Raw genomic sequence first — 19,294 nt, forward strand, 5'->3', positions numbered from 1 at the left:
CTTTATGCTTTTCAAATAATATAATCAATATATCGCACCAGCCATATCTGTATCCAGATCATGCATAATTTAATATATCGTCCCAAGAGCCTGGCAGTGCAGCTGTGCTCACCCTAACGCATGGGATACCCGCTGGAATTTCAGCCTGGCTTCCCAAGAAAACAGGCTCCCCCCTGCCCGGCAGCCCCGTCCCCAGCCCGGCTCTGACAGCTCCTGGCCCCGCTGACCGTCTGCGGAGAACCGTGTTCCACCATCATCGCACTCGGAGCAGCCACCTGCCAGGCAGACACCCGGGACCCCGCAGGGAAACGGAGCCAGAGGCAAGTCGGCGAAGACCACAGGGAAAGAGTCTTTATTAGTGCTGGTGCTTAGTAAAGAACAGTAATTTTCTAAGCTTAGAAAAATATACATGGTTTCCGACAGAAAAAAAAAAAATTCATTCGCATGTGAACTTTTTTTTTGTTAGCTGGAGGCAAGATAATGCTTTACACACTGGAGGTGATAGCTGTCTCTTGGCATCACCAAACAAAGGAGCTTACTCCAGGTTTACAGACAAGAGCGATAAACCGCATTTTAACCTATGCTGCACAGTTTAACAGTTGTAAAAGCAAAAATCCCACAATGAACAAAACACATTTGATTATTAAAAAAAAAAAAGTGGGTAAAGCAAAAGAACGTGAGTACAAATCTAATAAACGAAGTAAGACTCCTAATCCAGTAAAGCAGCACACATGTTCAGCTTTTGTACTGACAGCTCTCATATTTGGATATTTTTACAGGAAAGAGGTGGGCAAATCACTGCTCAGTTGCTTTCACAAATGACCAACAGCTATAAAGAGCCAAGGGCCACAGGAACGCTGCAGCTACTACATCGCCTTTCGCATTGTGTGTCCTGTTCAGAAATGGAGCAGCAGTGCCTTCTCGAGCGGTTTGCATGAGTCATTTTCTTGAAACTGCTCTGTAAAGCACATGACTGCAACGCTACAAAGGCGCCCAGGCCAGGCCAGCAGAAATCATAGAATGTCCTGAGTTGGAAGGGACCCACAAGGATCAGAGTCCAACTCCTGTCCCTGCACAGGACAACCCCACAGTTCACACCATGTGTCTGAGGGTGTTGTCCAGTCTCTTCTTGAACACTGTCAGGCCTGGGGCCGTGACACCTCCCTGGGGAGCCTGTTCCAGTGTCCAGCACCCTCTGGGTGAAGAACCTTTTCCTCATGTCCAATTTAAACCTCCCCTGGCACATCCTGGCCATGCTCACGTGAGTATGCTGGCAACACTGACAAAATAACCTCTGCTGAGATTTTCTTGGTACTACAGTTAAAACAGAACCTATTCCAACATGCACATAGTTTCCATCACATCATAGCAGGAACAGGAATCATTTTTTGCTCAGACCAGTAAAATGCTTGACAGTTCAGACAAATTCAGCTATCTTCTGTGCCCTCTACACAGTCAAATTGGGTTGCCCAAAATCAATTTGATTTGGACACAGATGATAATGCAGAGAAAAAAAAAAAAAACTAACTGACAATGTGATTTAAGCATAAGTGGGTGAGCCAATACTGCAGAGTGAATCCTGACACTCGAAACGGAATCTTCCAGAGCCGAGGAGTCCAGCCAGCAGCCAAGAATAATATTTCAGTGGTTCAGTCGATACTGCTGTAACCATGGCCTGGAGGGGTTTCCATAGCCATAACCACAGGAGTGACTGCACATTCGGTTGAAAATAGTAAAAACAGACACTTAAAAATCTATAGCTTGTAGACATCTTAAAACCGGTTTGAAAGGAGGCACAGAGGGGCTTGAAAAACGCAGACACTTCCATCAAGCTTGCCCTTCATCTATTTATCCTGCTGAAGACACAATTATTTGAAATAAGAACTCCACTCATTAGAAGCAATTGCCTGCTTGAAAAAATTGAAAGAACAGCTTCAGGACAGCTGAAAAGAGATGAGGTATCAGTGACACAAAGCCTGATGGATTACCCGGAGATGCAGTGGCAATACACACTCCAATCAGGACGTTCTGAAGCACCATTTATTTCAGTGTCTAGCACTGCAAGCGAGAGACGCTCTCATGCATTTCACATATGATTTCTATTTCTTCCCTGATGTAAAACACAGTATCGCACATCATGCTACAAAGAAAGAAGGAGCCCTGCTGGTTCAAGCAGGTTTTTCCAAAAAAAAGGAAAAAAAAAAAAAAAAAAGAAAACCAAAAGTATAATAGTCCACAGCTGCCAGAAGCAAAGGGTCATTGCTGAGGAGGGGCAGCCCAGCACATTCAGTTTGCGAGATTTTCCCTTAAAAGAATGTCAATAAAACGCACTGCCAAGCGCGCTGGAAGAAGAACGTCCTGCCAGGGATCGAACCCGCGGAGCCGCCGCACGGACCCGGCGCGGGGGGCGATGCCGCCGGTCAGCAGCCGGCAACGGGCGGCCCCGGCCCCTCCCCGGGACACCGGGTGCCGCCGGCACCGCCGCTGACCCCGCGATGGCACGCTGCTCCAGCCCCGCAGCCATATTAGGGAACGGCCCGACAACCGGCCCGACCCCGCCAGGCCCCGCCGGCGGACACGGCGGCCCGGAGCCCGGCCCAGCGCCGCTGCCCGCCGGCGGCCCGGGGAGCGACGGCCCCCGGAGGGCAAGAAAAGTTCGCGACGCCCCCGGCGCCTGCCGGGCCGGCACTGCCGCGAGAGCGGGGCGGGGGAGCGCGGCCCGGCCGCCCCGGCCGGGGATCGGGACGGGGATCGGGACGGGCACCGGGCCGGTCCCGCCGCTCCGCCCGGGGCTGCCGGGGCAGCCCGGCTCCCCCGCGGGCCCTGCCGGCGCGTCACCCACCTTCTTCCGGGGCTGCCATTTCATCATATTTGTAGAGCGGGGTCGCGGAGCATCAAGGTCGCGCTCGGGTGCCGGCGGCGGGCGCAGCGGGGCGGCAGCCCCCGGTCATGCTGCCCGGCCCCGCCGCCAGGCCCGCGCCGCGCCCCGCCGCGCCCGCGGGAGAGGAGCCGACCCCGCCGCCAGGCCCATAGGAGCGGGGCTCTGCCCGGCCGCGGCTCCGCCGCTGCGCTCACGCCCGCGGCCCGCAGGGAGCCGCGGCTCCCGGGCACATCGTGCGCGGCCGCCCTGCGCCGAGTGTGGGGCGAGCCCCGGCCGGCGCCGCCCGCCGCACGGAGGCAGAGAGGGGCGCGGGCAGAGCCCGCCGCACCGCCCCCCCGCGCCGCCGGGAGCCCCCCGGTCCTGCCGCCGCCCCCGGCACGCCCCGGCCCGCCCCCGAGCCGCGCGCGGGCCTCCGGGCCAGCAGGGGGCGCGCACAGCGGCGGCGCCGCGCCCGCGGCAGCAGCAGCAGCAGCGTGGCCCGACGGCGGGTCCCGCAGCGGTCCCGGCCCGGGGGGGCCCCGGCGGTGCAGGGGGGGCCCGGGGGCCGCGGTGCCACCAGCTCCATCGCGCTCGAGGGCTGAAATGCAGCAAACGCATACGGTGCTGCTCGCGAAGGACCGGAGACACAAACCAGGGAGAGGCCGCATCTCACCTCGCGTTTGCTCGTTCAGTAAACTTAACCAGAAATTTATCACTAGAATATCGGTCTGGTTTCAGCTTTACATCGTGGCTGCAGTCATTGCTCCGCTGCGCTCTCCTCACCAGTGAGGATGCTGCGGGGGGAAGCTGCGCAGCCCCCCATTCTGCCCACCTCTGAGAAGAGGGTTGTGCTGCAATTGCAAAGCTTCAGCCTGAGCTCCTGGTACTGTTCTGAGGCAATTCTCTAAAAAAGGAAGAGTCTCAGGAGAGTTAAAAATCCTTAATAGATGAACTCAACACAATTTAACTGGGCTTTATATTACTGAAGAGATACAGAGCCATAGTTTGCCATGACGAGTGCCCAACAGTGCAGCATCTCAGAGGTGAACGATAATGGCAACTGTAGTATCCAAACACGGATCAACAAACATTCACTGCTGAGTCCCTTGCAAACAGAACAGTCAGCTTATCTTTGTGGCAGCTTCTCACTGCTGAGGGACGTGCGTCAGATCACAGGGAGACAGGAACAGGTAACCCATGGTGGGGCTGCCACCCCCCTGCCACGGCCGCTCCTTGTCCCAGCAAAGCCAAAGCTCGGGCCGCAGCTCCAGACACATCAGCATCACTCATAAAGCAACTTGGGGAGCTCCCATCTTCCCTGCAACACCCGCGTTACCAACAGTACTTGTGGCAGCATGCTGTACATTAAACTGCCAAGAAGATGCAAGTGAAAAACAAAGCTTTGAAAAGCAGTAGGGACAAAAAAGAACAGGTGTGTCAGTGCAGAAAAGGAACTCCATCTGGTTTTACTCATTAGAGCTCACCTACCATGGAGCTACAGCCTTCTATCATACTAACAGTAGAGACTGTGTACCCCGAAACTCATTGATGTCCATAAATTAAAAAGTGAGCATCGACAATTCTGAAGAGTTCTGTAAATGACAGAGCTGGTACTTGAGTAAAGACAAAAAAATGCTCCAAATCAGATAATGCCTTTTACCATAATGCTGTCAGAAAGAAACAATTTAATTCACGGACAGATTGCAAAATGTGTTGTTTTGACATGATCAACAGGAGGTTTTTGAAATTCTTTCTGAGTAACGATAATTAAGAGGAAGCAAAGCAGGAGCTGTGCACATACACCTGTCACAAAAGGGAGCGAGCTGGTTCAGTCCCAATCTTAATTCCCACTCCAATGACTAGCATTTCTGCTATATTTAAAGTTGTGGGGGTTTTTTTCTATTGAAAAAAGAAATAATGTTGGCACTATTTTCAAAGCCATAGAAAATATCCAGAATAAAGGCAGCATAAATGCCTGACATCTGAAGGAGACGGCAAACATGATTCACTTTTTCAAAGTCAGAGAGTTATCTGAATTCTTTAAGATTAAAAAAAATGCAGCATGATTTTTGGTTTTGTTTTTAAGGTTGCACTTTCTCTTCCCAGGTTGGAAGCCACTCAGTATGTAGTGATTCAATCGCCAGAAAATGCTGAAACCATCCTCTTATGCTGGCAGCTTCCTCCATCATGAGAACGGAATCCTCATGTCCGTTTCAAAGTGAACCAATGCATTTTCTCAAGTAATCTGCAAAGCCAAGGAATTCAAGTGCTAATGCTTTGTAAAGTTCAGCCTGAATCAGTGGACAAGTGGTGTAATAATACGAATGCTAAGTAGAAGATAGTGTTGGTCCATCCAAGTTAAATTCCTCTCAGTCCATTAAAGGTGAAATGGCTGAAAAGGAACCACCAGCTCCGCTCCCCAGCAACCCGCTGTGTCCAGAGAGCCACACGTCATCGTTTCCCGCACAGGATTATGCCCCACATTCATGGTGCCTGTTGCACGTTCCTGACATCTCCACAAAAAACAGCATTATGAATCCACGCTGGGTGAACCATCCAGACCATCCCAGGGAACAGAGTTTTCTCTTCCAAACAAACATCGATAAGGAATAAACATATTTTATTCCTTCCAATATTTATGAGTGCATAATGGTCAGCATTTTGGCTGGCTGGCACAAAACCATCCAGCAAAATGACTGGCTACACCAATGTCTTTTTTTTTTGTTAAGCTTTCCCAGATTTACTGGTATTTTTAAAATTTGAAGTGTGGATCTGCCAGTCCAGTATATTGTGCCAAATACCTGTTCCTTTTCTCCTAAAGACGTTGACTAACATAGAAAAAGGCTGTGTGTTATTAAGACATATCTGATGTCAGATCTCAATCTTACAACTCGATGAAAAAAATCTTTTAAAGTGTCTTTTTCAAATTAATCTTTGGCAAGAAACTGGAACTATATGATGTACTATGTCCTTCATTGCACAACCCTTCATTTTTAATAACTTTTAAGTTCTAATACTTTGTTACACCTTGAAATTCCCTCTACTCAACCAAAGTGCATCATCTAGAAGCAATCACATGTGCTGCAAGTAGAAAAAAGTCCTGTTGGAGATGTCTTGGTGAGCAGACTGCAAGTTAGGCTACCCAAAGTGCACACTTATTGTGTCATTGTACAGTTTAGCAAGCAGCTAAATTGGACAGCATTCAGCAGGTACATAAAGATTTAGAGTAACAACTTGATCTAACAATGTACAGTTTCCTGTGAACTCCCTGGACAGGCAGCCTGAAAGACCCCAGCAATTTAACAGTTAACAACACACCAACACAGCAAGAGGGATGTAGATCAACCTCCTAATAGCTAAGTCCCTTGGCAAATTCATGAAGCATAATAAAATCAAATCCTTTTATTTCTGAATTTATTAAAGCAACCTTCAATTCATTACAATGATTCTGCATCTGTCGTTTTATCTGCCTCAAACTAGCACGCTGCACACAAATAGGGCACCTTGCAATTGTTTAAAGATCAGATACAGCACACTTGATCTGAGCTACTGCAGCTGCTAAGCACACAGGAACCACAGAAGGGAGAAAGTGTCTCAGAAAATTTTCCTAGTCCAGGAGAAGGCAACTCCCTCGAAGTGCAGTAATTGGTGTACTGGAGTTCTGAAAAGAATCTCACTTCTCTAGATTACCAGCAATCAGCAAATGCTAACTCTTCTCTAGATGTTAATTTATGGCAAGTTCTCGTGCAACTTACAGTCAAAATTCACTTCCAGCCTCCACACACGAGGTGCTTTGGGCACACACTCTATGGTTCCTTCTCTTCTACAGATGCACATGCATCAGAGGGAGTGCACAGTAAAGGGCAAGAATACAGTGCACTAGGAAAGTAATTCAAGGTCCTGGAAAGTTTTTGCACGTTATGCTGGTCTGCTGGTCCATCTACCTTTTGTTCCTGCTGCATTTTGTCTCTGGACTGGAGCATTTCACCCTGTCCTCTTGATAATAAATATTGATTGTTCTGCGCTGTATAGCAGTAGCAGGGATTATTTTCATTATTAGGTTACCTGGGGTTCACATCTCAGCAGCTGACTCTCTTCAAAAGACTGAAAATCACTTCACAAAATACTTTGTTTAGTCAAGTAGAAAAAGCTCTTTTCACAGCAGTATAATCCAGCCTGAAAAACCAAGGAGAGGGCTTTGAAAAAATGAGGATATACTTATCTGGAAAATACCACTTCTGACAGGAGAAGCAGCTGAGAAAAACTGGTTGCTTAAGACTAATTAGAGAGTTGTAGCACAATTTAGTTCAAAGAGATGCAGAACTGAAGATAAGGAAAAAGCCTACAGCATTTATTGCTGGCAACTGGATTCATGAAGCTGGAGGGGCAGGGGAGGGAGGTGGTCACACAGGCTAAATTATCTGAGGGCTGTAGGTGCCTCTTACTAATTACAAATTATTCAGTGGTACCATGAAATGATCAAATAGGTTAATAAAAGATTAGAGCTAATTTTGTGACAGAGAGTCCCCTGTGAAGCGCTGACACCCGAGCTGGGGCTGAGGAACAGGCCCCTGCACAGACCCGGCTTCACACCGGGCACCGGCAGCTGGACGTGCTGTGTGTTTCGCTCCTTGTGATCCACCGCCCTGGCTTCCAGGCGCTCATTTGTAAATATCTGCTTCAGAAAATAAATCTAGCTTGGAGTGGCGTTTGCCTAATACCAGGGGGCTAGAGGAGATGACCTTCCAAGGCCCCTTCAAACAGAGAAGGCCCTCATGCCATGCAGGCGCAGTTCGTCAACAGCTGAAACGCTGGTGTGGTATCAACACCGTTTTGGTCACAAATCTGAAACAAAGCACCTTACGGTCTGCTATGAAGAAAATCAACTCCATCCCCACCAAACCCAGCACACTCCACGTCCAACACTTCAACAAGCAAGATATATGTAGAACGCGTAATTTCCAGGTCTCCACATGAGGAACTAGAAAGAATTCTGTCCACGCAATATTGAGTCTAATGTTAACAGAATAACCATTCAAACACATCTGCAGGAGGGACAAACAGGAATGAAACCCAGGGAAGAAGCAGCTAGACAGCATTCTGATTCTTCAAGGGCACACACTTAAGCCAATATTCTAAAATATTCAGAAATCGATATGGGGGCCAAATCCTTCTTTATTCGCAAGAGAAAAGCTATTAATGCAAAGCACCCAGCAAGACAGAGGTGGGGGACCTCCAAATCAAGAAGCCCAAGGACAAAGGTTTCAGTCACAAATAGAAATGTTCTGGCTAGTAACTGTATTCACCAAGAGAAGCATTATTTAAATGTAATGTTGTGCCTGTGAAATGTTTATGTGATAGTCTTACAGCAGAACATGTATTTCTCTAGTTTACTGGATAGGAAATATATACTAAATTTTAACTGTCTTACCAAGGAAGGTGTCTGCTTTCAAACTGTTGATGGTGACTCTGTTATCGGCTTAAGAAGCTTCAGCTCTTTCATTACATGATTCAGAGCAGAAAACATGGTGTTTGGGACCTGCTTCTAATTATGACTTCCCCCTCCCTTTTTCCATAGGAAGCACAACTACTGCTGCTATGGAGACAAGTGTAATTCAGTCAAGATGCGGGTCAAAGTAATACTTGGGAGGCAAAGATTTACCAAAAAGTACCTTTTTGCTCTCGGTCCTAACCTGGAGAAGGCTCTTCCTCTGGTCTTCCCTTGTTGAGTCACATCACTGTCTGCTCTCAAGTAATAAATTCAAAGAGCTAAATAAATCCCCTGTAACTACCTGACACGTGCATCACACCAGGACAACCAGGGAACTAATCTGCCCCTCTCGCAAGGCCGGTGGCAATGGGGGGATCTGCATGTGCCGCAGCAGAGCCACGTTCTGCACCAGAGGGGCTGGCGTCCTCTGCAGGACAGGCTCAGACGCCTCCTCTGCAAGGACATTTCTGCAGATTCCAAAGGAATGTAGCTCAAGGTTGGGCGGGGGAAACATCCTGCTACCTCAGAGCACTGAAACTGTGCCTTATTTTTCAGCATTATTTATTGTTTATTAGTGGTTGGACTAACAGTGCAATAAGCACCTTCCAAATCTTTAAGACTAGTACTTTTTCAAAAAATCCAGCTGTCAAGGAAATTAGTCGTTTCTTTAGTGACACTGCTAATTTGATCACAAAACTTGACAAATACACAGCTTGACCTTACACACCGGTGAGGCTTCTGGTCAAGTTTCTGAAGCAGACCCGGGCAGCAGCAGGGGCTTTCTCTCACTGGAAAAGGCAGACATGTCCTGTCCCTACATAGTTCAGTTCCATGGGATCTTTCCTACTGCACAAGTTTAAACAACTCCAAAAAAACCCCAAAGGAAGCAGGTTCAACTCACAGGCTGGTTCTCTTGCTTCTCCTGCCAGAAACAAAGGGGCTGCAGGGCAGGGAGGGAGGAAGAGGGGGAGCAAAGAGCAGGAAAGAAAGCGCAGACATGGGAAAGAGAGCAACAGCCAGAGACGGAGAGAGAAGAGAACGTGCGCGGGCGCAGGCGTGTCTATGTCCGTGTCCACATCTGTCCTTGCACCCCTGCTCCACAGCACCCGTGACAGCTCGTCCACCCCATTAAGCAGGAGCACAGATGGACTCCGAAGAACCGGCAGCAATGCTGTGGAGCCACGAACACGGGTTAGCCCGGGGAATGCACAGGGAGTTCTGTCAGTCGGAGAGGGGAAGGGGACCTCATGAATGGGAAATTTAGAAATAAATATTTTTCACTGTAAGGAGCAGAATTCAAAGGCAACCACAATTTCATCCCACGCTCCGATATTCACAATAATCCCTCACGTCCCCAAGAAATGTTCCCAAATGCTGCAGATCTTTGAGGAAACTCTCATGTTTCACACGCCAGTGATTTCAGAGGGGATGCTGTTGTTCACATATTCGGAAGCTGCTCTTTCTTCCTTGCCTCCCTCCGGGCTCCCGCTCGTTGCCAAGCAACTCCAGCCATTCTGCAGGACCTGCCTTCCAACCACCAGCAGCTTAAACCACTACCGTTTACTGAAAAATAAAAAATTTAAGAATGGAAACAGGCAAGGCTAAAACCGAAAAGCATACTTTCCTTTAGGGCTTGGATCATTTTGTGGGAACCTTGGAGGCTGCCGTTTGTCTGTAGGCAATAAACCACAGAATCCCAGGGCGGCTGAGCTAGGAAGGGACCTCTGGAGTCACCTCGTCCTCAAGCAGGGCCATCGGGGGCCAGCTGCCCGTGTTCACCTACCAGCCTTGCAGAAGCTTTAAAAAAGTTTATGCAGTATGAAAAGCTAGGAAGGACAGTAAAGGGGTAATTTAAAGAGACTAGACACAAAAACAGAGTTGTGGGAGAAAGATAAAGTGTGTTAATTGATTTCGTGTAAGAAATGCAACCAGCTGCAGAGTGGGATGGATCAGCTCATTTGCCGAGAGTCCCAGGAAGCAAAGCAAGTGGTGCTCAGTGGTGGTGATTCTTCCTTGAGACAGTCGATCAGAAATCTACAGTACTTAGCAAAAAAAAAAAAAAAAAAACTTCAACAAATACCTTTTCTGGAGCTCACAGGTTTCTCTGGAAGAGGAAATGGGTTTTGTGACATATTCTGCATATTAAATTCGTCTTGTTCTTTAGGACACAGAACATACTTTCTAAATCGAAAGAAATGCAAGGTTTAATTTAAAATTATTTTTTCGTTTCCTCTGTAAGGGCTACAGAATAAAACTACTGTATTGTAAAAGATCTGTTTTGTCTATTCAAAATTTCTCTTCCCCACAGTGGAAATGTAGGTGTGTTACAGCAGCTATCCCACCCTTGAGCCCCGAGATACTCAACAAAAGATCCTGTAACAGTCAGAAACAGCACTTATAACTCTCTAAGGAGTCTTCTCTTACTGATTTACAATGATAGACAGCTCTTCTGCTGAACTTTCTTGTAAAATGTGAAACAGGAATTTCGTTTGTGTCTGTTCACATATTCAGCCGGGACAGTATGAATAAGAGATGTGACACAATTCATGCATATGCAGTATCAGCTTTTCCCCAAACCACAGTATGCTGAAGCTATACAGCAGCCCTTCTCACTGTTACAGCATCACGAGAACAGAAGAAAGGAATAAATGGAACTTCTGCACAATGACAAAGTGTCTACAAATACACAGCCAATGAGGTCTCAAAAAAAAAACCAGATAAATCTTCTTCAGAAAGATGTTCAAAGAGCAGCTCTTTCTTTAGGCTATAGTTAATGTGAGGAACAACTTGTCATTGCCATGTCAGAGATAACCATTCTAAAAGTGGGAAACAACCTTGAGGTGCTGTAAAACTATACAGCATCACTGAAATAACTGGAGCAGGGATGATTTGGACTCTCTGAGGGGTTACATCTGAGATTCTTAGAATAGAATAGTTCCAGTTGGAAGGGACCTACAATAACCATTTAGTCCAGCTTGCTGCTGGAGGAGCATCTCCAGACTGGGTTTAACTTCCATGGTTCCCATGACTGACCCGCTGCCAGCCCAGACATTTTTCAGCATATAGTTGTGAGAATATTTAAGAATAACTAGGACAGCTGTTGGCTCCAGCCTAAAAATACAGAAGAACATAGCTGCTTCATTTAACATTGTGTGCTCAAGCATCCACACTGAAAGAACATAAGGCTCAGAGAGGTACTGAAATCTTTCTACATGGAGAAACAGAAGGAGCCAACCATGCAGCAACTTCCACCCAAGGCTGACAGGAAGGATGAGGGGTGAGCTCTTTGCAAGAACCAAAAATAAGAAAATATTCAATCTGCATCTACATAAGTGCTTACTGATGATAAAACGTTAACTTTCACAGAATGACAGAATGCCAGGAATTGGAAGGGACCTCGAAAGCTCATCCAGTGCAATCCCCCACCGGAGCAGGAACACCCAGATGAGGTTACACAGGGAGGTGTCCAGGCGGGTTGGAATGTCTGCAGAGAAGGAGACTCCACAACCTCCCTGGGCAGCCTGGGCCAGGCTCTGCCACCCTCACCGTGAAGAAGTTTCTTCTCATATTTAAGTGGAACCTCCTGTGTTCAATACTTTCAATACTTTTTAAATAAAAAAATTAAACCATACAAAGACTAAGTAAACAGATGTTTACTGCATAATCTGTTTTGACAATTAGCCTATTTTCTTACTAAAGATTTATTACAAAGGGTGATCCCCCAGCGGACCCAAAAGCACAGACTCGTCCTTGAAGGGTCACCTGCACTCTTTATACCCTCCTTTTTCTCCAACACAGATTTTGACCTTTAAAAAAGCGAGATTATCAGTGGATACCCCTGAAACAGGAGCTCTTTGCAGATGCACAGAGCAGAGAGAAAAGAGTGAGTAATGTAATACACTTCCCCATAACACCATTGCTGACATGTGTAAAGTCCTCAGAGTAAGGACTACCTCTTGCACCCACAGCAGAATTCAAAGCCCAGGCTCCAGCAGCTGTTTCATGTATCACTATTAAGATCCAGGAGAGATGGAGAAGGCCCTGTAGTTATAGAATTTCACTGTTACACATGATGCCTTCTTTATGTGCTGCATATACAAGCAATGACAGACAAAAGAGACCCAGATTAGTTTGATATATTCTCTCTGCCTGGTCAGACTTTTACTCTGTTCTACATGACAGGGTAGCAGGCTTTCAGGAACTGAGTGACTGCCAGTTTTGCGCATCACTACCCAATGGCCATTCTGCAAGTATCGTAATTTAGGTAAAGTGCTGCCAACAAGCTCATATTTACACTTAAGATTATGATTATCCTTCTGATCACAAATCCCATCTAATTAATCTGTATATAGGCTTAGGCCTAATAAGCATAACTTTAAAATCCTAAAATTGAAACAGTTTTACAATGGTTAATTCCAAATAATTTCAGCCTCAATTAAAAAAAAAGAGTTCTTGTTGCTGGACTGAACTGAGCCGCTACAGGAACCACATAGCAGATTAGAGAAGCTGTTCCCTAGATCTGACAGCCTGGCCTATTAAATCAGTCATTTAGTTTGCTTGGTCTTGATCCTTCTGACATAACAGACAAAATCCGTCTGATCAGTCGGGAAACATACCTCTTGGAGATCTTCCTTCTATAGGACGAAGAGCATAGCAAATTGTGTCTCTTGTATATGAGGAAGAAAACATGCCACTCGTTAAAAGTTTATGCCTTGGAGTCTGACATCTGGGAACATTTCTCATGTCTATCCAAGCACAGTGATATTTACAGGACTGTGCTCTTCCTTATTAAAGTGGCACAGAACGGTGACAAGGCCTGAGAAGCACAACGCGCACTGCTGGCAACGACCAGAGTACACCTTAAACAGACACTGCGAAATCAGCACAGTTCCAAAGATTCCAGAGGGGCAGGTTATCTGTGTAACTATTACAGGAGACTTGCTCGGGGTCTTCTACACAGACCAGCAAGATTACAGTACCACTAGCTAGCAATAATCCTTTTAGCAGGGATAATAGCACAAATATACAAAACAGAAAAAAAATCTCTCAAGCTTGAAAGGCTGTCCCGTTTGGACAGGGAACTCCTGACTTTCTGTAGGCTTTCTCCTGTTGCTGGCTTCCAGCAGCTCCCTCCTCCCTCAAATCTCACATGCCTGTGCAAAAGGAAGGAGGGGCAAAACTAAATTTAACTCTCTGTACACAGATGACCAAGTAACATAGACTGTACCGAATACAAATATTCTTAATTGACCTCAACATTTGGAATGAAATTGTATTTTCGTCCTGAAATACCGAAAAACGTAAACCCACCTTTGGTTTTATTGCATGTGGAGCACGGTGAGTAAGAGATGCAAACAATCCCTGGAAGCACGTTAATCTGTGGCGAGAGCAGAGCCGCTGGCACCAGCAGGCGCTGGATGGTGCGACCATTCGTAAGGGGAAGTAAGAGCGGGAACTGAAGCGAACGGATTCCCTTGAGTCTCATCTGCTGCAAATAAGTTCTACTCGGAAGCTCCAGATAGGTTTTCTGGATAAAATATGAGCTTTCTGGATAAAATAGAGCTCACCTCTGAACACCAGAAACGTGCTGATTGCGACCTTCTCTAGGAGCTGCTCCTGAGAGCAGGAACCCGGGGTTCAGGAGTGAGAAACCCCACAGCGCGTGTTTGTGCTCAGCAGAGACTGCGGCTAAGTCCAGGCTCAGCACGGGACATTCTTATATCATCTCTCAGTATCTTTACAGAGCCAGTTGTTCCATTTCCCAACGCGCGTTCCAGCGCACACATCTGGCAGCGCGCTGCGGTGCGAACAGCGTTTGCTGGCTCTGGGTGCATGTGTTCCACATGCAGTGACATCATGCGCTCTCCCGCCTGCCAAAGCTCGGTCTCTACCGTGCAGACCACCAGAACGAGCCCCAGAGCCCCCCGGGGAAAAGGGCTGACTTCCAACCCAAACGCTTTCCCCTTGCAAAACCTCATTTAATGCTTCGTCTCTTGTGCTGTGTTCTCCCCCGCTCACACCCATTCTACTTCTCATCTACTTGAAAACAGTTTTCAAAGAATTCCTGAATTGCTTGTATTTTATCCTGCCTGTAAACGTTTTCTCTCTGCACAAGGCCATAACTCCTCTGAACAGAGCATGACTTTTTCCTTTAATTCACAGTGGGTTTTTAACTCTTTAACAACCTGAAAACCGGAAAACTTGTATTTCCCCTTCCCCAAAAGACATTTCTTTTTCTTTGCTATAGGTAATAGTAGGTGATGCAGTATAAATTCACTGTTCTCAGCAGCAAAGAAGGTCTTCAGTGCCCTTAAGAAAATAGGTTTTACCTTGTAGGGCAAATCAAAAGAGAAATAATACTGTTCTCCGATTAAATTGTCTGTCCACAAGCCTCCTCATTTTGATGTCGTTTTCTTCTTCTAAGTTCACTATTCCAGTGATCAATTTTTGTTTATTCTAGCTGCAAGGATGCTGAATTCCGTCACTATTACAGAGTAACTTCTTAATAGTCACATCTTGACTATCATCCTGTGCACTGTTCAAGATTCTGTTCTTTTAACCCTTGAAATAGACGGGTAACAAAGCCAGTCAAAAGCATTTTTGATTGAAGCCATTATAGATTGAAAACACTGCCTTATGAAATTTAGTTTTTCATGGGAATTCCCGTTTCAATGCAAAATTAATAAAGAAATTTTTTCACATCCAGGAAGATGAAAGGAGACAGAAGGGTACCAAGAGATCAGAAAACCCAATGTTTAAAGAATTCACCTAGAAAACTGCATCTCCAACAGCTCTGGTGAAGGTCTTAACCACAAGGCTGTAAGATCCAGTCTATCTCTCAAGAAATACATATTTATAATCAGCGGTGTGTACTCTACTTGCTGCTAGTTTTTTGAGTTAGCCTTTTCCAAGTTTCCTTCTTATATCTCTTTTTTTATTTTCCCTTTTAGCCAAGTGTCAGATGGAGTCACCACTATGAATCTGCACAAGTTCCAAGGAGGATCCAACTCAGGGTCACAAAAATTTAAACTGGCTACTGCCCACGCTGCTTCTTATCACATGTAGCTCACAAGAATAATGGCACCAGTCAGAAGATTTGAGAAACTTGAGCAACCCCCGAATTTGCTGTTTTATCTCAAAAAATTACAATTCCTTCTTCTAATTCCACATGCCACCAAACCCTTTGCCCCTCCAAATTCTACCGCAAGACATCACAGACTCCTGGCTGAGCTTTTGGGGTTTTTTTTTGTTTGGGGTAGTTGGGAAAGATGAGCAAGAGACACTCATGCAAACAAAAGGCACTGAAATGAAAAATTTTCTGTTACAAAATCTCCTCCATATGTCAGGCAGACAAGCTTGCTCAAAAAATTGTACACCTCATGCAGATGAAAAGCATCTCCACATTTGCTTTTGGTAGTATATGTTTGGACTAGATGGTCTTTAGAGGTCCCTTCCAACCCAAACCATTTCATGATCCTCTGATTCTATGTTACAATAAACATGAAATATAGACTTGGAGGTCACAGTGGATTGAGTTTTTTATTGGTGTGAACGACAGAAATTTCATAATAGTCTTCCAACGGTTTTCAGTATTTAACACGCCTGCAACATGTGGCAGAGGCCTCCGTGCTGGCTATTAAACTCGCTATGCGTGCAGCATAGGCATTGCTGGAATGTAAATAGTTCTCACATGGTCATGTTATTGCTGATATAGGCCTGTCTGTACCACTTATTGTTATTGAAAAGTACTACTAAGTCCTCCTTAGGTCTCTCAGCATCTGCCAAAAAGCTGCAAGCCGCACCAGCTCCATTTCGACTCTTCCATTTGCAACACATCTAATGAGCAGATGGTTGATTTTTTGTGAGGGGGGAGTAAGAAACAAACCAACTTGTGCTGGTGCAAGTGATTGGGGGTGCTTTAGTTTTTAAAAGCCAGTTGTTTTGGACATCTGCTCCAATTCTTGACTGCAAACTTAGCTTTGTCTACATTACTAAAGAAATACTCATATCCTGTATTTGTTTTCAAGTAAAATAAAAACCTGTTAGATTTTGTTCAAATGTTTTTAGATATTTAGCAGTTGGGAAATATTCCAAGACTAACAAAAATGTTCTTGTGCCTGGTTGCTGTGTATTACCAGCAATAAAAAGTCCTTGTACCTCTTGATCATAAAAGGTATGTGTTTTTCCATCTTTATTATTGCCACCCCATTAAACTCATAGAATCATGACAGCAGATGAAGTTCCCACACACCTGTAAGTACTTCATCTTCGGAGCGACTTTCTCAAACGCCGTCTTAGACTGAACCTGAAGGCTACACAATATCTGAAGTGTGAATACCTGAACAGCACTGCTGTTCACAGGACCGAACAAATATACTGATTCCTAATTATATTTTTTCCTCGATACAGCTGAAGTGGCTACGGTTTCATTCAGACATCGAGCAATGGGAGCGTTGACCAGAGTAAGGGAAAAATATCGGTAACAATCTTTCTGTATGTTGTACTGTTAGGATTTTGGGGGGTTGTAGCAACATGTAGGCATTCTCAGAGGCACCTAAAGTAAAACGTAAGCACCACCTTCTTTGTCTTGAACATAAAAGCCACTTCAGAGGTCTCAGTATTTGAAAGACCAGCTAGTTCATCACACTTACCTTACTGGAAAAACTGTCATTTCTCAGATTAATAGAACCAAGATTTGTAGATCAGCTACATTCAAGTTGGTTCTGTCTGTTCTACAGTGTGATTTTATAAAACATGAATTCACAGAAGCTACAGTAAATTTTTAGTTCATGAAATACAGATAGTTATTTTCATACAAGTTTTAAAATTACCTATTTTATTAAGCACCAAAACCAAGGCAAAGTGCATCATATTTACAAATGCATCAAAATATTTATAGTTCCAGAAATGATTTATCACTGTACTTGATAGTACTGAGCACTCTAAATTACCAATAATAAAAATTACTTTTCAGCCTTTTTTTTTTTTTTTTGGTCTAGTTTAAGCACAATTTTGTGTGGGGAGACAGGAGGAAAAATTTTAAAAAGCAGAAGTATTTAGGAAGGGAAATTGTGTGCAAGAATTAGAGACAATGGCTGTTGCTGAGGGTCACCGCTGCTCCGGGCACGGTTCAGAACCAGCATCACTCTTCAGCATCGCCCAAGTGTGAGACAAAGCGGAACAAGCGTGGGAGGGCATGAAATCATAGAGACAACCGATTTCTTTTTGTTCTCTGGAACATTAAGTTAGGCTCTTTTAAAAGCTGTGTTTACTATACACACTCCACTTATTCACATTCCTTTTCTGCTGCATTCCCTGTTCTGTTACAGCTTTCCAAAGCCTTAACGATTGTACATTGCAACACCAAACACTTCCTCCGCAGTTAAGTGCACATATTTTCTGCTTTCAAACCCCGGAGAGTTCAGTGCTATAGCTGTCCTTTCCCAAACAGTCACAGAATCCATTATTTCGAGGCACACTTTATAGCGCAACCAAATCCAAGAAGCTGACATTTTTTATTTAGTACCCGTGGGCTATAATAATGAAAAATTTACTCCCTGAAATACAGTTGCATGCATTTCATCTCCACCACACTCATGATAAAAAGTCACTTCCTCGAACACACGGGTAACAATGGTAACTTAATGAAATGTAGCGACATAAAATAAACATGAGCGTGCAGCACATCCAAATTCTCCAGAGTGAAAATACTAGACCATGTTCCTAGCAAAGATTCAAATGAGTAAAGGGCCTTGAAGCTTGACACATACGTCTAAAGGCATGGCAGAGAATTCAGGGAAACTGCCATGAAAATAAATTGCTATTAGTGACTACAAGCCTCCGATAACACTACGGCTCGCTGCAGGAGAACCGTCAGGGGCAAGAACAAGATACTCAAGCAATGAAAAACAAAAGATAATCCAGAAGCTTACATGTACTCCTGTGTGATAACTGAGGGAGGCTAAAGGTTACATTTACAATAGAACCTAATATTAGATTCCTTGTTTTCCAGTTCCTGTCCGTCTCATTTAAAAAAAATAAAAGGCAAAAAGAGGACCATTATTTTTTATTTTAGACCAATAAAGACTGAATTATGATCCAAGAAACAATAACAAGAAAATAAAAATAAGAGAATCTGTCCAGAATTCCTGTCCCGAAAAAATTCCAAAAGTCCAACAGGGTGTCCCATGCCGGACCCACAGAGACGCTGCCCAACAAATACCACCTGACAGTTACCATGGCAACGGGGAGAAAACCTACATTTGAGGTAGTTTTTTCACACAATACTCAGTAGAATTTAGTTTCATAATTTTTCTAAGTGAGATAGTTCTATAGGACAAATGGGCTCTGTATTAAGTTCTGGAGGAGAAGTCCACCAGTGATCACGGAAATCCAGCAGCTCAGACACAAGCTCTGGGTGAGAACGTCCCTGCACCTCTGACAGCCACCAGGTACAAGGAAAATGTTCACCCCGCACATCTCATTCCCTTAACCACCTCATACCCACCAGTGTCTAAACTCCGTTCCGTGGACCTTCAGCCTGCTCCCGCATGGCAGTTCTTGGGGAACAAGAGCAGATATTCACCATCTACCAGCTGAGGGGAACAGAGCATTCAAAGAGACACAAGGCGGCTTCTTCCACCCTTCACTGACCACCCTATTCTGTACTGTAACAGTTGCTCATGTTATTAACATTATTTTTTTCTTTTTTTAATTAGAATAAAAATTGCAGCTGACACAATAAATCCTATAAAGAGGAGTTCAGATTGAGCTGATGACAGAATTGACAGTCATGCTTCCTGCATTCTCAGCAGGATTTTAAACTGTGCTCGATGTGCCTCGTCTTGCTATGATCACACAAAGGCTCCTGTCTTGCAGTCACAATGATCACCAAGGACTGCGTTTGAAACGGCCACGCTCCCTGTGTGCCATAAAAGTAAATT

At 45.2% G+C, this 19,294-nt stretch overlaps 1 protein-coding gene across 3 annotated transcripts in view; it reads right to left on the minus strand.

Annotated features, from left to right (window-relative positions):
* TTC28 (tetratricopeptide repeat domain 28) overlaps positions 1-19,294 on the minus strand; it is a 102,994-nt gene that overhangs the window by 72,234 nt on the left and 11,466 nt on the right. The window contains exon 1 of one of the 3 annotated variants that reach the window (XM_065646025.1): positions 2,843-3,202. The exons of the other annotated variants lie outside the window; for them this stretch is intronic. Coding sequence (XP_065502097.1) covers positions 2,843-2,869 — 27 coding nt within the window. The 5' untranslated portion in view covers positions 2,870-3,202. Of the gene's footprint in view, positions 1-2,842; positions 3,203-19,294 lie in introns of those variants that run through there. 3 annotated transcript variants of the gene reach the window in all.

This window comes from Caloenas nicobarica, chromosome 16 (genome assembly GCF_036013445.1).
Source record: "Caloenas nicobarica isolate bCalNic1 chromosome 16, bCalNic1.hap1, whole genome shotgun sequence".
Lineage (NCBI taxonomy): Eukaryota > Metazoa > Chordata > Aves > Columbiformes > Columbidae > Caloenas > Caloenas nicobarica.